Here is an 18,293-nt window from a genome sequence, read left to right as displayed (position 1 = left end):
AAGAGAGTTCCTCACTCAGAGATGGCCAGTGCAAGAAGAACCATGTGGATGGGTGTGGGGACTGTGCGAGCATTTCTGTGCATCCTGGCAGGTGGGCAGGCCCAGCTGGCCGCTGAAAAACGCTTGATTCAAACTTTTGGCCCATCACTGCTGGACGAAACGTCGGAGGACCCATCATTAAACTGGAGCTCAGCCATTGTTAGGCGGGGTAGGGTGGTATTTTTACCCTCATCACAAATCCGGAGTATTGTATATCAGGGTTTGCATACCATCAAATATGTGATGCTGAGATTGTCTTACCGCACTGTGAAAAACAGAGATATTGTTTACACCTGAACATAATTGCCGGGTAATCATCTGTTTACACTTACATCTTATGTACATTGTGTAACTGTTTCTCCCTTGAGCATTTCAGTTGTAGCAGTTAAACTTGCACTTTGGGTACAATACAATAATGTATACACAACCATTGGCAAGGGATGGATCCGGGGGGCGGGATGGGGGGATGCATCCCCCCCACCAGTCAGAGAGAGATTTTGTCCTATATACAAGGTGAAAAGATAAATTTAGTTAAGTTTATACATCTAATATGAGGCTAGTTTAGCATATTAAGCCTGATTTAGACCAGTGTTACATCCTTTTAGGACCTTTTGCATAGTTATGTCACCATCAGTGTTTACTACGGTATATGTATGGATGACAGTTTCTCTGTTATTGAATTTGTCAAAACTTTTCAGTAGTCTGTTTAATGACTGTCATCTTCTTCAGTTGACTAAATGTGATCAGAATAATCATGTCATTTAACTAATTTTAGATACACCAGCAGCCCCACAACAAGAAAAAAATAATGTTGAATGATGATATATGATCCATAGGCAGTACACTTGGGTTGCTGACAGTATTTAAATTTAGATTTGTTAAATCTACTTAAAATTCACAGTAACAAGTTGAGCATAAATAGAACAGATATTGGGGACTGATCAGGCATTTTCAGCATTGCAGTATGTTGTGTCAAGTCTTTGGTCGGTTCAGATATCCCAATCGACAATTTCTGGATCCACCCCTGCCATTGACATTATGAACATATTTATGTAATTTAGGCTACATGACATAATTATTTCTGTGTAAAAGATCACTGGCTTAAGATGTAAAGTTTTCTATTTGTTGAGACTGTTTCTGAAAGTATTTTTGGTAGTCACTAACTCTCCACCCCCTTGCTTCAGAACCCCTAACCTCAAGCCCATCTCAGGTCTCTATATGGTATGTGTTTCTTCCTTATTGTGCCTTTTTCATAATTTTCTGTTAACCTAACCATGCCTGTGTGTGTTTCCAATACTTACCATAATGGTATGCGTGTTTTCAGCAGGTGTAAATTGTTGTAAAAGGGAAAATTTGAGTGTACAAGTTGGATGTCTGGTACCAATTAGGATAAATCCCAATGGTTCTGGGCTTTCATTATTGTGCAATTTTTAAATCACACACTAGGTGCGATACCAATTATGAGCTATAAACAAGGAATCACTGTATGTACAGTATACATATATATATATATATATATATATATATATATATATATATATTATATATTATATATATAGCGTATATGTAAATATTTATACTGTGTGTATATTTTGAAAATCCGATGAATGGAACTGGAGAGAGCAAAGCAACTATTAACATGATCGGTTTTGGGGGTGAACAGAGAAGGAATGCAGTGCCAGGAAACACGACGCTCGCAGAGGGTAAGAACGCTGTGAAGCGGCTGAAAATGAGAAAGCAGCTACTGAGCTATGGTTGACGAGGTGTATGCAGAGATGATTAAGTGTATTGGGGAGAGTGAAATGAAGAAGTCCTAGTCAGTGACGAATAGGGTGGCTTTAGGAGTGGCAGAGGATGTGTGGATCAAATATTTGCAGTGAGACATATAGTGGAGAAGGCGTGTGAGAAGGACAGTAAAGTCCTAGTGAGTGACGAATAAGGTGGCTTTAGGAGTGGCAGAGGATGTGTGGATCAAATATTTGCAGTGAGACATACTGTATAGTGGAGAAGGCATGTGAGAAGGACAGTAAAGTGTAATGGCATTTATAGATCTGGAAAAAACATATGACAAAGTAGACAGAGAAGGATTGTGGAAGGTTTTGTTATTGTACGGTCTAGATGGTAAGATGCTAGGTGCCATCAGGAGTTTTTATGGTGGTTGTGAGGTATGTGTAAGGGTAAATGGGCATCTAAGTGAATGGTTCACGATCATTGTGGGCATACGACATGGTTGTGTGATGTCCCCATCGGTGTTCAATATATATATGGATGGGATGATGAGAGAAGTAAAAGCACGGGTAATGGAGTGAGGGATGACATTGGTAATGAATAGTGATCGATGGAATATCACAAATTTGTTGTTTGCTGATGATGCAGTGGTACTTGTAAATACTGGGCAAGAGCTTGGTGGATTATTGCAGAGTTTTGTAGATGTGTGTGAGCATCATGCTTTGAGAGTAAATTTGGAAGAGAGTAAAATGATGGTTTTTGAGAAAGAAAGTTACTCCCACTGTGGTGTTACAGTGAATGGAGTAAAACTGGAATTGGTTTGAGAGTTCAAATACCTGGGTACAGTGATAGAAAAGAGAGGAAAATGTGCAAAAGAAGTGGAAAGTAGAGTGACACAAGGAAGGAAAGTAGCTGGTGCTATGAAGGCCTTGATAAGAAACTGAGTCTTGAGTGTTGCAGCTGCACGGGGCGTACATGAAGGAGTGTTAGTGCCAACTTTAATTTACAGATGTGAGATTATGGTGTAGCATGAAAATGAAAAGTCTAAGAGTAAGAGCAGTGGAGATGAGACTGCTGAGGAATGTATATGGAGTACAGAGAGTGGATAGGATATGGAATAATGTGATTCGTGAAGGATGCGGAGTGAGGAGGTCTGTGGACACCAGAATCGAAGAGTGTACTTAGATGGTATGGTCATGTGGAGAGAACTGGTGACAATAGAGTGGTGAAAAAGGTATATCTGAGTGAATTTGTAGGAGAAAGGGGGCAAGGTAGGCCAAGAAGAAGGTGGAGGGACATGGTGGATGAGTGTGTGAGGAAGAGAGATATGGAAGTTGGTGATGCTAAGGGACTGACAAGAGTCTGAGCTGGATGAGTGAATTTTGTGCGGAGAAGCGTATAACCAGGGATTTGGCACCCATTTATAACTTGATAGTGTTCAGATTGGCTCTCTCAAATATATGTGTTTGAAGCTACAGAATATGGTGAAATATTTCTGGCCTACCGGTATCTGATGGTGCCAGGATTTTGAGCACTTGAATGATGGGTGAATGGAAGCATGGCCCAGTGAATTGGGCAAACTTTGGCTGTCTCATCGTTGCTACTCCTCACCCTGCCCTAGGGTGGGAGAGAAGGTCCAGATGATGATGATATATATATATATATATATGTAATATATATCCATCCATCCATCATGCAATCCTGTGTTGCCTCATAAGGAGTGTAGGAACCTGGGGCTAGGGAAGTTGGTCCTGACATTTAAGATGAGAGTGACCAGCCTCACTCATTCCTGAGTGGCATTACATGAGCAATAAACCCCAACCACCCTTTGGATACAAGTCTTACACAGACTCAATCTGATTGGAGCACCTTAATCATGCACCAAACCACCAGGTGCCATAATTTGGTGATATGGTTACCATCCAGTATAGTATATGATTTCCTGGTGTACAGGAAACTATTTGGCTTGTCACTCAGTGTAGAATTCCGTATAGGCTGAAGGAAGAGGAAATAATGAAGGAAAGAAAGACAGAAGAGGGAGAGTAAAGTCACCTGTAAGCAGAAGAAAGAGGAAAGAATGAAGGAAGGAAAGTCAGAAGAGGAAGGATGGAAGAGAGGAAAGGGCAGACACCCAAAGCAGCACTTAATCGAGTGAGTGGATGGTGAGTGCCATGCGTGTGTGTGTGTGTGTGTGTGTGTGTGTGTGTTGGAGGGACACAAGTCAAGAGTGAGAGCAGTGGAATTGAGTTATTTGAAGTACAGGAATGAGTTGATGATCTTTAATTAAATTTGTGACTTGGATACTGGTAGTCATTGGTACAGCAGCATTAGCCACGAAAGGTTCATTGTCATTGATTGCTCCCTGACTGAAAGATACTGGCTGTAGAAACAAGTGACCTTAGTGTATATGACCACCTGAGGAGTGTTAAGGAAGTGATGGATATATTCAGTAATCATCCATTAACTGGTAAATTCACAATATGTTGTATCGAGTGTTAGTAAATTGATCCCAGGTACTGCGCTAGAGAGTGTAAAATACATCATATAGCTGTACAGTAATTTGTCATGTGCAGTACAGCGCAGAAATAGTTTCTCTTATTACTGTATATCAGGAGCTTCGAACCTTTTTAGCACTGCACCCCCCCTTTGGTCAGGACTATTCATGATGCTCCCCCACCCCTGTGATGCCTAAACAAGGATGTTTTTATCTCTTCAGTATGGATGCATAAGATGCAACGTGGCAACACTACATGTGGTTGCTCGAAATGACGGTTGTGAAGTTTTCCAATCAAAGTCTCTTATTCATACATATCTTTGGGCATACCTTGTATGCATGTGAGTGGCCTAGCCCTATGTTGAACTTTCATTACCCCACACCCCCCTTAGCAATCTCAAATGCCCCCCCAGGGGGGGCCCATCCCCCAAGTTGGGAAACAGTGTATTATATTATGAGACTGTACAGGATCTAGCTATTTACATTGTTTGTGTTTATCCTAAAGTTACCTCATTTAAGTGAAAACTGCAGTATGTTCAGTACACTTCATGGATTTAATTAGTTTTTATTTTATTTTTTAGGTCTGTTGTATAATTAAATGTGTTCATTTACTTAAGGTATATTGGTTCAATTAATTATTGGGATTCATAGTACTGTATAGTTTATTTAGCCAGATATTCTATTAGGTAATTCAGTTTTCTTTTTTCAGATTTTTCAAGTACACAATAAGGTTGTAAGATGTTTGTGAGTAAGCCAGTCATCGCACAGAGGGGCAGGGGGGACTCAAGGAAGCAACATGGCAACAAAATCAAGTTTCTACAGTGGAAGATACATCAGTGCTTGGAAAGTCAGTGAAATAATTGTTGTGCCAAACACAAACTTAGTTTTGACAGTTCCTTGTAAAACTGGGATTGCTGAATATAAAGGTTCTAACAGTGGTCAGATATTAAAATTGGCAGTGCTTTACCATCTGCTAATCTGTATATCTTCCAAAATTTGTTTCCTGATGAATAGTAATAAGATTTTAAAAATATATATATAAATAGGAAGGCATATGTTGTGGGTACTGTAGTTCACTCCTCTGATGCCTGAGAGATAAAGTGGAAACCTGAACTTCCAGTACTGATGAAAGTATGAAATTTTAAAAATCTGTGCAATCATATCCTCAGACTAGGGTACACCGACACCTCATTTCATACAGAACATTTGATGTATGTGTCTCATAGTTCACACTGTATGAGTGGCATAGGTTGTTTTTAGATTTTTTATTGTGTGTGTATTGACCGCTTGTGGAAACTTAATTAGATTTTTTGTTGTAGGAAGTTGAAGTGTGTTATTTTCCTTCTCACTATCATTCTCCAATTTGAAGCTGTAGCTCACTTTTTTATTTTTTATTTTTATATGTTTTTTTTACTTCCTCCAGCATCTGTGCAGCTGTGTCAGGTGATGTAGTTCACTGAATTTGAATACATCAGACATTCATCATTCTGAATCTTCAACAGGGGAGAGTAAAGAAACAGCCTTAAGCATTCATAATCTCTAATAGCCCATTTACTTGATATCTTAGTAAAACAAGTATTCATCTTTTGAGAGTTCCAGTTTAAGTAACATTGTTCAGGAACTGCCTGTTCTACATCAGATAACGGCATCAAGAAGATTAAGTGTGATAATTATTACTTTAAACAGTACAAAATTGGTTGCTGTGCAGCAGTAATGAACCTATACATATTAATATATATATTTTTTATAGTTTTTCCACTTTTATTTTTAGATTATTGCAGCAATGTTATTACATTTACAGATTTGATTTGAATGCAGAATATCTTATGCTACCAGTATCCAACCTTTTTATTTTTTCCCCCCCCAAGCAACAGCTTACTACAACACTGTACTCAGTATTTTGAAATTTGTAATTGATACTGCAACCTCTTCTTCCAGGTATTCCTATTTTTTATGTGTTTATGATCAAACAAAATTCTGACAATTTTTTTCTCCTGCAGTTTCTTGGATTACAGTATAGCTACTGTACTGTGATAAGTCATCTGTGTCATTATTTGCTGCCTGAATTATCATTTTAAATTCCTCATAACAGTAGAGCCCTGTGTGAGGACTGCTTGAAGTAGCAGCTTTCCTACATTGGTAGAATATAGTCATGGTTTTAATCTATTACTGTTTTCTTTTAGCTATTTAAATTTTTCAAAGTTTTTATTATTATTATTTTAAGTCATGTGTGAAAGGTGATTGAATATACCATAGCAACATTACCATCTTATATGGAGTTTTCAGGAATATTATGATTGATTGTGCCAAATAATTGCATTATATTTTGCTGGGTCTTATCTTTGTGTACTCCATATTGGTTTTTTCTTGGCTAGAAGGTATGTGCAGCTTAAAGCTTTACTCTTGAGTATTAGATTTGGTCATAGTGCAAATTTTTGACATAATCATTCCATAAGATATTTTAAGATCTGGTTCAGTGCAGAAAGAAATTATTTCTCATGAAGTATAATGATTTATGGTATGTACAGTATACATATATATTTTTTCATCCTGAAATTCCATAGATTTACAGTTTTGTATTTGCATGCAAAATGTTGTCCTGAAAACTAATGGTATTAAATGGGGATACTGTATTTACAATACATTGTTTATGAATTAACCATTATTGAAATTACATCCATCCATCTATCATCTTATCCAGTGTTGCCCCATGAGGAGCATAGGAGCCCAGGACTAGGCAAGCTGGTCCTGACACTTAAGATGAGAGTGGAGTGATCAACCTCACTCATCCCTGAGTGGCATTACGGAAGCAATAAACCACAACCATCCCTTGGATATAAACGTGCACCAGCTCAATCCGAGTGGAGCACCTTAATTACCCACTAAACCGCCAGGCGCCATGCATACAGTTTTAAATGCCGAGCAGAGTTGGTACCATATTCAGAGCACTACGCAGCTTTTGGTATAGTGTCCCAGCACTGTATGAGAGTTATTGTCACTGAATTTTGCTACTTGAGAGGAATCTTTTGTGATTATCAGTGAAATACTTTTGCAGGCAGACAGTTTTCTGGCCATTTAATACATTGTTAAAACTTTTATACATGATATATCACATAGCAAAATGCTACAAGTATAAGTACATTATTGTAAAGAAAAGAAGAATACAGCATCTGTAATAATATAATAATGAAAGCAAATGAAGGGAGAGTTTGAAGATATATATATTATGATATATTATGCAGATATACTCGGATGGTGCAAAGCTTTTGGACTTTACTGCCAGTATGAATAAGGCAATGGCTGTTGTTGGATTTTAGAGTTTGTGTATTTTCAACAGCCGAGCAACTTTACAAATTCATCATGCATCTGCTGATCATTTACAGTATCTGCAAAAGTATTCCCGGTTTGCCTGACGTATGCAGGTATCAGACCATTTCTGTGACATATCTTAATCATTGTCTTAGATTAGTTGTCATAAATCTTCAAGAGGGTTTGTGGGGATGGGTTTATGCTTGAAGAACAAAACGTTTTGCATTTGTCTAGGATTTATTTATAAAGTACAATAAAAGAATTAAATACCTGAATTACTGTAATTGCATGGAATTCTCCTGGCTAGTCATGATTATCAATCAAATGAAGCAGCAGGTTTTAATTATACAACTGCTGCTCAGCTCTTGAGTATGAACAGTAATGTGCAGTCTTCAAGCAAAGCAGGTAGCATATTTTTATGCAACAAAACTGAGCACTCCATTTTGGAATTAATGCACAGAATTGGGATGGGGGATTCAGTAGCATAGTATAGCTATATGCATATGTGCTTATGTGTGTGTACCTGTAAAGTATGAATAATATGCTAATGGATGCATGAACATGAGAGGCTTTCCTAGGATCAGAGCTGCATAGAGATACACGACAAGAGTTGCTTCTCCTTTTTAATCTCTCGTGTGGTATGCCTTTCAGAGGGCATTTCTGGTAGCTTGTTGTGGCTTATTTGCCCACTGTCTTGGGATAAAGTACAAGGCCACTGCATCATTCAAGTCACCACAGTTACTTCCCCTGGGTGTTACCTTAGGTCAGTGTTTCTCAACCTTTTTACCCTTAAGGAATCCTTGAAATAATTTTCATATCTCAGGGAACCCATACATAAAAATTATTGTTTATCATTCTTAATACCTTTCTCTTGTATAAAGTTAAAGCTTACAAGGAGAACATAAGATATTTCTTTCTGATAACTGGGGGGGGGGGGGGAAGTTTATTGACAGTGCAAAAAAATTAATAAATAAAAAAAGAAATAAATAGCTGAAATCAAGCTGTTTGTTCAAGAGACTTCATACGGACGTTTTCATTCACACACACCAAAAAAAAACATAAATAACCAATATCATATATAACACATATAAACAGAACAAAAGCTGGTAATAATTACTAGTACTACCACAATAACATGATAAATAAAACTGAAGCAAATTAAGACAAACAGAACTAACCTTGGAAGAGAGAGAGAGAAAGAACACACACAAACTTTTCATAAATTATAAAAAAAATGAGTTATTTAAGAGGAGCCTGTGGAGTCACATGGAGAGACAGGCTGACGAATAAGGATATCAAAGAGCGTTGTGGTGTGGATGTGGATGTGATAGGAAGCTTTATGAGGAACACACTGAGGTGGTTTGGCCATGTGGAGAGGATGGAGGGTGAAAGACTGACGAAGAGAGTGTATGTGAGTGAGGTGGAGGGGGGAAGAGGGAGGGGGAGGCCGAGGATGAGATGGAGGGATGGGGTGGAGAGGTATATGAGAGAGGGGGGTGTGAGTTGGGAGCAGGGCAGTGAAATGGCGGGGGACAGGGCGACTTGGAGGCGATTTGTTTGTGGCCACCCATAACAGGATTGAGGCGTCTGGCAATAGATAGATAAAAAAAATCATGCATACTTATTCTTTTAAAATTTGTATAAAATCCCTAAATGATGGGTAACATTTACTTAATAACGTGGGTGAATGAAGAACTGTACTAGCACGCTGGGAAGTACAGACAGGACTGATGGAGACAATGCATGTGTTCTGTACTCGAGTGAGTCACTTGATGGTACACGAATCCATCACGAGTAACTCCTGTCTACTGACCACTAAAGGTGGTTTCACACTGGCGCCATACAGACGTCACTAAGTATATTCCCTATAATTAGTATACTTTTAAATGATATAACAGGTTAAGACTTTAAGATAACACCCAAGAATTTTCCAAGAATATGCCGTACGCCTATCGTAAAATTACGAATATGAAATTAAGCACAAAAATGACTCAAAAATGCATTTACATATGATTAGCCTGTTGATCACTATTTCTTTCGGAACCCCTAGATACCTCTCACGGAACCCTAGGGTTCCGGGGAACCCCGGTTGAGAAACGCTGCCCTAGGTGCTCATTTTATGTACCAATTGACAAAGGGTGGATGAACACCCAAATCAAGTGGTACCAGCTGCATGCACCAGGATTCAAACTGTGGTGGCAATGGGCTGGCAGCTTCTTTGCATGCAGAACGACTTACTCAGTTACAGTGCAGAACTGTGGCATTAAGGCATCCCATTTCAGGAGCTTTTGGACTTGCCACTGCTAATCTTGAAAGTATACAAGAGAGAGATCAAACAAAAAACAACATGGGAGATGATCACAGTGTGACCTTGGGGATAAGAGACTCAATAGAGAGTCTGCCAGAGATCAAGCAGTGTAGAGAGCTGCCATTAAGTGACGAAGGCCAACAAATGCAAGAATGTTGGAGGCTTCATAAACAAATGAATGAAACATTCCCCACTCTGAAAATTTCCATCTTCATCATTCACCAAACTTTATATTTATATTTAGTATACCTTCTTGCAGTTATTGTTATTCCATGTACATGTGTGGAAAGAAGAACAAAGATACTGCCTAACCCTGTCATACAAGAACTGGGTCATTTCTGGCTGATGAGTTACAGTAGGGAGAGTGGGGGAATGGTATCAGGTTTGGGTAAGTGAAGGGAAAGTGCTGCCACGTTCCCATCCCCAGCCACAGTAACTCATCAGCCAGAAATGACTCAGTTTTTGTGAACTTGGGCTAAGGCAGCATCTGTTTCTTTTGTCCACACCGGTGCCTTTCCTACAACACTCAGCAGATTTATTCAACGATGATTTTTTCATATTTTGGTCATGTTTACTTTCATATCGAGATGTAATAACAACTCTCTCCCATTCATCTGGTGCAACTCCATTGATCCAAACTGTTTACTTATTTCCCACAATGCTATTCTTTCCCCATTCTCCACACAATTGTAGCATTTTTGCTTATACCCGCATCATCACCTGTAACTGTCCTATTCTTCACTCTCTGACACAGTGTCTCCACATCTCCCATCACTACATTATTCTTACTATGTTCTCTGTAGTATATATATATATATATATATATATATATAATTTATTTTTTTTTTATTTTTTTTTTTTTATGTACAGTACATTTTTTTCTCCATGGTAGATGAGGATGCCCTCCATCCACCCACTGTGCTGTCCAGTATATTACCATTATGCTAGGAATTGAACCTGGGACTCTCAGGTGAGAGCCAGGCAGCAATCCACTACACCAAGACCAGGTAAAAGTGATCTCACATTGTCACAATCTTGTAACCAATGTCCCTCCACCCCCACTGTGGGCATGAAGAGGCTGAGATAAACCCCTGGCACTCGAGCTAGTAGATACTTTTAATCTATCCCAAGCACTTATGGCAAGTCAGAATTCCCGGCATAATGGTAATATGTTGGATAATTTATCCTGTGTAAAATACAGGTTTCTCTCTTCATTCTGTCTGTCTATTGCCAGATGCCTTAATCCAGTAAGGGGTGGCCACAAAACAAACAAATCTCCTCCACGTCACCCTGTCCCCCGCCATTTCACTGCCCTTCTCCCAGCGTACACCCCCCTCTCTCATATACCTCTCCACTCCATCCCGTCATCTCATTCTCGGCCTCCACCTCTCACATACACTCTCCTCGTCAGTCTCTCACGCTCCATCCTCTCCACATGGCCAAACCACCTCAGTGTGTTCCTCCTAACGCTGTCGAATGACAAGAGTAAGGTGGTGAGTTTTATGTCAGTTTAGTTTTGTACTGTGCTGAGAAATTTGCTGCTCTTCATTCTGACTAATATATATATAGATAGATAGATAGATAGATAGATATAGATATATATATATAGATATATGTAGATATAGATATAGATATATCTATATATATATATATATATATATATATAGATATATATACATATATACAGTGGGCTCGCACAGTGCGCGTCACCGCAGTGCGCGATTCGCCTTGTGCACGAGTGACCAAAAATCATAACCAAAAACCCTTTAATGCGCGAGTTTACAGCACAGAACGCGAGGCAGAGGCAAGTGGCTCAAAAATGCCATTTTCTACTAGTGCGCGACCACCCTTCACAGAGCGTGTCACATGTCGTCATGTTGATGCACAGAAATTCCCGGGCATTCTACTACGCAGCTTGGGGTACAAGAGTGGGCGCTCCATAACAGTCCCAGCTCGTGCACTGTGCAGATCCGCTTTCTACAGCTAACCTGTCGTGTACAACGTGTGGTGTTTTTTGTGCTGCCTGTACTTCGCCGCACCATGGCTCCAACCCCAAGAGTTAAGAAACTTCTGATGCACGCCACCAAGTTAAAGATAGGATGAAGGAGGAGGGTCAAGGAAACACGGCTATCGGGAGAACCCTGAGACTGGCTGAATCTACGGTGAGAACTGTGTGGAAGAACCGTGAAGCCATAAAGTCTGTAGTGAAGACATACGGTGCCTCTGACCTAGACGGCCGTTCACAGGTGGGAAATCGTGCTATGATATTAATGGAGCGCTATCTTGCCACCTTCATAATGCAGAAAGAAAAGGAAGGTGTTCCACTCAATGGAAGATTTATTTGGAACCAAGCCCAGCTCCTTTACAAGGCTGCATCTCGAAGGTTAAAAGTGGAAAAACCGTTCAGGGCATTGGTTGGATGGCTGGACCATTTTCTCAAGCGCAAGGAACTCTGTTACGTGAAATTGTCTGGTGAACGTGCCTTTGCCGATGAGCTGGCCGCGAGAGACTATCCTGCAATATTTAAAACGATTATTGAAGAGGGACAGTATACCAAGGACTAGATCTACAACATCGATGAAACGTCCTTATATTACAAGGCCATGCCAAAATCAACTTACATTGCTAAAAGACAGAAACAAGACCCTGGTCGCAAGCTCCAGAAGTGTAAGATGGCGGTAATGTTCGCTGTAAACCTGTCTGGGATCCACAAGATGAGGCCAGTTGTTGTACACACAGCTTCACATCCAAGGTGCTACAAAAACCTCACGAACATGGATGCAAGTGGCGTGTATTGGTACAAGTCCGTAAATGGTTGGATGACTGGGAACATTATGGCAGACTGGTTAACGAGGCGGTGTGTCCCTGATGCGAGAGCCAAGTGTCGGGAACTGGGCATTCCATTTAAGATGCTCCTTGCGCTTGATAACGCACCAAGTCACCCTCCATACCTGGAAGATCTTCACAAGGATTGTCGTGTTGTGTTTCTGCCGCCCCGCACAGCGTCACTAATGCAGCCACTCGATCAAGAACTAATCGCCACAGTGAAGCATTTGTACCATAAGGAAGTGTACGACTACCTACGCAGGAAGACCGACACACAAGAGGAGCATCATGCCCTACAAGAAGATCACAACGAAGACCTTGGTGAGGCATCTGCTCCCGTTCCATCTCCACCAGCACCTGTATCCCGACCTACCACAGACGCCATGACTGTTGAGGCATTTTGGCGTAACTTTACGGTGAAGGACACAGTTGAATTTCTCCTTCAAGCCTGGCACCAGATTACACCTGCAACGGTGAACCATGCGTGGCGAATGCTCTTGCCTCACCTGTGCATCACCCAGGAGACGGCCATTCAACCACTGGCCAATGCTGAGGCAGCAGCATTGACAGCAGCACAAGCTGTACCAGGTTTCGAGGACGTTACATTGGCGGACATACAAGAAGTGCACACTGCTACTGAGGAACAGCCTCCCGAGGAAGTGTTGCAACGGATAGACGAAGCTGACGCAGAGCGCGACACCAGACAGAGTCAAGTTGAGCAGCCTAGCATGATGGAAGGCAGGACTGAGCTGTGTATGTCAAACATTAGCAAGATCCTTGCTGCTGTGGGTAAGCTCAAGGAAGAGGTGAAGGCACAGGAAGTGAGCAACCTAAGAACAGAGGAACTTCTGGTTGGTATCGACAAACTCTTCTGTTTCTACACAGACAGGCACAGGGAAGAAATAAACAGGAGAAGACAGACTCTCATAACAAGCTACACACAACGGGCTCAAGTTGGTGAAATAGCGGAACCATCGACATCGTCTGCTCCTGATCCTGTTGAGGATGAAGAGGATGCAATGTCAGAAGTGTCAGCATTGGACTTTGAAGGGTTTATGGCCGAAGTGAGTGACTTGGATGCTCCTGGGGAAGGTGATCAAGAGGAGTCTGTGGAGGGAAGTGTTGGTGCGTTGGGGAGTGCGGCGCTGTAAGTGTTGCCGCGCCTCGGAACCCCTGTTATTTAAGGTCATCAGGCCTGTTGTCTACTGTTGTTAAGGTGACTACCCATATTTTTGTTATTGTAGCTATAGCTTTAGTACAATGTCTGAAACATATGACCTTTATTATGTCTCTAAGGGCCAAAAAATGTCCAGGTATGAGGGGGTACCGCCCGTATGTAATTATTCCCATAAAATTATGTATTCCTAGTACGCGAATTCCCAGTGAGCGAGCTCGTCCACCGCCCAATCTCTCGCGCACTATGCGAGCCCACTGTATATATATAATACACACACACACACACACACCTACCAGTAAATTCTTTGATAATTTTGCCGTCAGATCAGTGAATATTAAAGAAAAATTACTATATAAAAAGAGGCTATCGAATGACAAGAGTAAGGTGGCGAGTTTTGCGTCCATTTAGTTTTGTACCAAGAAATTTGCTGTTAATTTTTTTTTTTTTTTTTTAATGTGATTTGTAAATATGTAGTAATGTTGACAGTGAACAGTCTTGACATGCTGAGTGAGTTGCTAAAGCGGTTGAAAATTACCCTAGGCGTCACCGCCTATTAAGGATTATCGCTTTGTACTGTGGTAGCCTGGACTTGGACCCCAATGCTTTAAGGATAACATGGGACTGGGTACTATCATTATTGGTGTACTAAAATATGCTTGCTTGATTCCCCCCCCCCCCATCATTTTCTTACACCACTGTAACATACAAAAAGTAATTTCGCAGTGTTTCACAGCCTGACATGATCTTAGAAGTGTATTAGTGTGAGATTACTGTGCTATATTTTGCCTTTCATTTACCACATCTCTATCTACTGCATTATGTAATATGGTGAATACCACAAAGAAAGTGCAAGTTTTTTATAAATTTATTTGAAACTGAATATAAAGCGTACAACCAGTCAATACCTGCAGCAAGTCACAATGATACAGTAAGCAATAATGAACATAACAAAAATATATTCTCCCAGAAAGCATAACCAGGCATACTGGCGAGACCCAGCATTATATGGCAACCAAGTTTCTTGAAGGCAGGATGTACAACCTAGAAAATCATAATTTTGTTTCCACTAGGAACTAATTTTTGTGAATACATGTGCAGCACTGTTGCTGCTGTTGGGTTGCTGTAGTGAACTGTTTTACAAGAAACAAGAGAAATCCTCTTCATGAACTGTAACAAATGACAGTATCCACTGCAGATTATGAAACTACAGTATTTGTTCCCCCTTTTCATATATACATGTAAATCTCAACCCTTACATACAGAAATTTCAAAATTAATCACAATGTTAGGCTTATTTCTATGTGTGGGTTATTCATATTAATCCTAACATCCCACACTTTGTTCAGGTTCACTGCTGCAGCTGCACACCATTCATAGGTTGTGTTTCTTGTAGAGGTCAATTACTTCTTGCACATCTCCACCTGACCCTAGGATGATTGGGGTGCGTTGGTGGATGTCTGTTGGCACGATATCTGTTGGGAAGGACATACTGGATAATGAATTTTAGTTTATTTCAGTACAGTATGAATTTTAAATCATGAGCAAATATTTTCATTTACATTTTTGGTTCTTTTATATTTGGGGATAATTCTAGTTTGCCAAAAGACAGCCAAAGGCTGAAAGCCTGCAAAAAATTGTCCTTTCTTGAAATATTAACAAAAAAGAGCCAAAATAAAAATCCGTTCATTTCAAGATGCATGGCCACATTGTATAAGAATGGAGATCACAGATAGAGGGAAATAAATACTGAGGAAAACAGAATATCAGTTACCGTAGCGCTTGCATTAGAGCACTGGATAAAAATGGGTCGATAATGCATTGCTAGACAAGTGCTGTACTATGCAGCCACTGTAATGAGGGAAGAATGCAAGCAGACAGTCCAGAAAAGCAGGGATCAATGAAATACTGCAGTGATAGTAGAGGGAGTGGCTTAAGGGGGTCAGTAAGGGGAGGGGAGCAGATGGAGTTAAAAGCCTTTGACTCTACCCTCTTTAGAAGAGCTGTTTATGGTAAGCCACTTGCACTCATGAGAATTGTATTCCATACAAGAAATACAATCCCTGTACACAGTCAACAGCTGAGCAGGGTTAAAAATGTATTGAGTCTGTTCAGCAAACCCGGTCTCTGGCAAGTGGATTTTGTAAGTGAAATACAGTAATGTGATGTTGTGAAGATGTCTCTCAAAGAAGCCCCATGATAAGAGGTAGTTAACCCCTTACCCGCGGGCAGTCATTACCGTGATGCTCCTTACCTAAGTACGATACCACGGGGCGTCACTTCTGCGATCCAGGAACTTTTTAAAATCTCCCGGCCTTTCAAGTGCGGTCTTGTATCATCTATCAGTACTGCCAGTGTGTAGCTATAGGCAGCGGTGCTAATACCACTAGTACTCGCATCCAGTGTTACCAGTTTAGCCATTTTTCTGTGTTTGTCTCGCCTCCCTACCTCCCCCCCCGAACCCCTTCCCCCGCTTAGCTACAGCCTGGACACGCAACACAACTTCCGGCCAGTTTTTTGCATTTGCTTTTTCCATTGAAATGTGCCCTATGCCCTATTCTCATACTAAAAAATATATATATAAAAAAAAGGGAAAAGGGTAACTGATACTGTAACTGGCCATGAAGTAGCTAATTTATCACCTGGCAACATCCCACGTGCACTTGTCGCTAATTTTTCCTGTTCATTACCCACTGAAATGTCCCTTATGACCTATTCTCATACAAAAAATATATATATATATATATATATATAAAGGGACAAGGCTAACTGATACTCCACTGACCTGGAATTAGCTAATTTATTGTGTATTGTCTAGATTTCCTGCTATGCCCGTGGGAGGGGCACGACACAGTCCAGCCACCCTCGTGGGTAAGGGGTTAAGGACTGAGCTGTTTGTTGCTGAAAGTTAATAAGTACTCTTGTGGAAGATTTTGGCTGGCTGAAAGATTGAGTAACTTGAGTTTTTGATGCATTAAAAGTAACAATGTTTCTTTTACCCCAGTGGAAATCAAATACTGTATGCCACTGCAGCATCCCTATCCAAACCAAATCTGGTACATCTTATGAACTACAACCCTAAGCTGGTAAGACAAGTCATTAACAAGAACATAATGTAAACCATGCATTAGGGTACTGGTTTACACAAAGACGAGGTAGACACGGATTGAACTTACCAAGGATGGGCATCTTGCCAGTAGTTGCCATGCCTCCTGCTTGCTGCACTATGAAAGCCATGGGGTTGCACTCGTATAAGAGTCGCAGCTATGGAGGAAAATAAGTTATGCTTAGAAAACTGGAATGCAATTACATACAGACATTTTAAGGGTAAAGGCAGACATGAAAAGGGGTACTCTCCTGACAGTCACCTAAACAAAATATGGTGAGTGTTTTATTATCTCTTGTCATGAATTTCACCTTCCTTGATTGGATGGATTTATAAAACCCTCCAACTAGAAATGACCCGCTACTGTCACAGTGGCTGAATGGTTACCATTGCTAGCTATGAAGCTGTTGGCCTTATAATGCCTGGGTATGAATCCTCATGTAGGCAGCTGGCACCACTCAAGCTTGGGTGGTGGATTCTGAAAGGTGTCTGGGTTACGAAAAAATCTGCGAGAACTTTTGCAGTGTGTGTACAGGTTTTGATATGTGGTATTCTGGAGAGTGTCATACAACAATCTTAAGACCACTACCAGCAAAATGTAGTCTGCACCTGCACAAGTGTTGGCCAATCAAAAAGTGGATGGTTTCTCAATTTAATCCTGAGTAACCAATCACAGTACACTAGAATATGACACCATAGTTTGGCAGAAGACGATGTTTCTGCACTGCCAGTCACAATTTCCACAACAGTATTGAAGTAATGGAGGACCACCAAAATATTATGTATTGAAGAAGGGCAGCAAACATCTCAGAGGAAGAAATAAGTGCACAGATTCACAATTTTTTCAACATTCTATAATGTATCACAATATTTTTGAAGAGTTTCTCATTTACACTGGCTTTTATAATCAAATCTACGTGAACATTATATCATGGGTCTGTAATTTGTTTGCAGTAAAAGCTATATTGGCCAACAATGTTAGTTTTACCACTTATATGGAAATAGTACTTGCTCCGATATAGTATATTTGCATCATCTGCAATGGTCCGCTGCCAATTGTATGTATTGTTTTTTGTAGAATTGCAACAGTTGTATACTCTTAAGGATTAACTGATGCCTGATTTAATTCTGGGGATTTGGAGACTTTTTGAGTTACAACATTTCTAAAAACAGGAGTAATAAGGCTTACGATGTACTTATGAATGCCCCTCACATGGCACAACTGTAAGAGGAAATTGGCAACACCGCATAGGGTTTGCGCTCATTTTCTAGGGCTCCAGGATATGCACATAAGTGAAAAGTTGCTCTT

The 18,293-nt window shown here is 40.4% G+C and overlaps 2 protein-coding genes across 7 annotated transcripts in view; one reads left to right on the top strand and one right to left on the bottom strand.

The window, feature by feature from the left end:
* The window catches only part of LOC145403825 (uncharacterized), a 29,343-nt gene extending 21,496 nt beyond the window's left edge, over positions 1 to 7,847 (top strand). The window contains exon 4 of the mRNA XM_080275513.1: positions 4,971 to 7,847. The gene's annotated coding sequence lies outside the window, so the exon portion shown is untranslated. The remainder of the gene's footprint in view (positions 1 to 4,970) is intronic.
* A 6,883-nt stretch (positions 7,848 to 14,730) lies between these two features.
* fbp (fructose-1,6-bisphosphatase) overlaps positions 14,731 to 18,293 on the bottom strand; it is a 37,796-nt gene continuing 34,233 nt past the window's right edge. For all 6 annotated transcript variants that reach the window (XM_080275326.1, XM_080275327.1, XM_080275325.1 and 3 more), the window contains 2 exons: positions 17,055 to 17,142; positions 14,731 to 15,353 (listed from right to left, as the gene is read on the bottom strand). In XM_080275326.1, coding sequence (XP_080131452.1) covers positions 15,253 to 15,353; positions 17,055 to 17,142 — 189 coding nt within the window. In that variant the 3' untranslated portion in view covers positions 14,731 to 15,252. The remainder of the gene's footprint in view (positions 15,354 to 17,054; positions 17,143 to 18,293) is intronic.

This window comes from Coenobita brevimanus, chromosome 61 (assembly GCF_032717465.1).
Source record: "Coenobita brevimanus isolate Jiangsu-jjx chromosome 61, ASM3271746v2, whole genome shotgun sequence".
Classification (NCBI taxonomy): Eukaryota; Metazoa; Arthropoda; class Malacostraca; order Decapoda; family Coenobitidae; genus Coenobita; species Coenobita brevimanus.
Note: the sequence above shows the minus strand (reverse complement) of the source record. Positions and strands in the feature narration are given on the sequence as shown.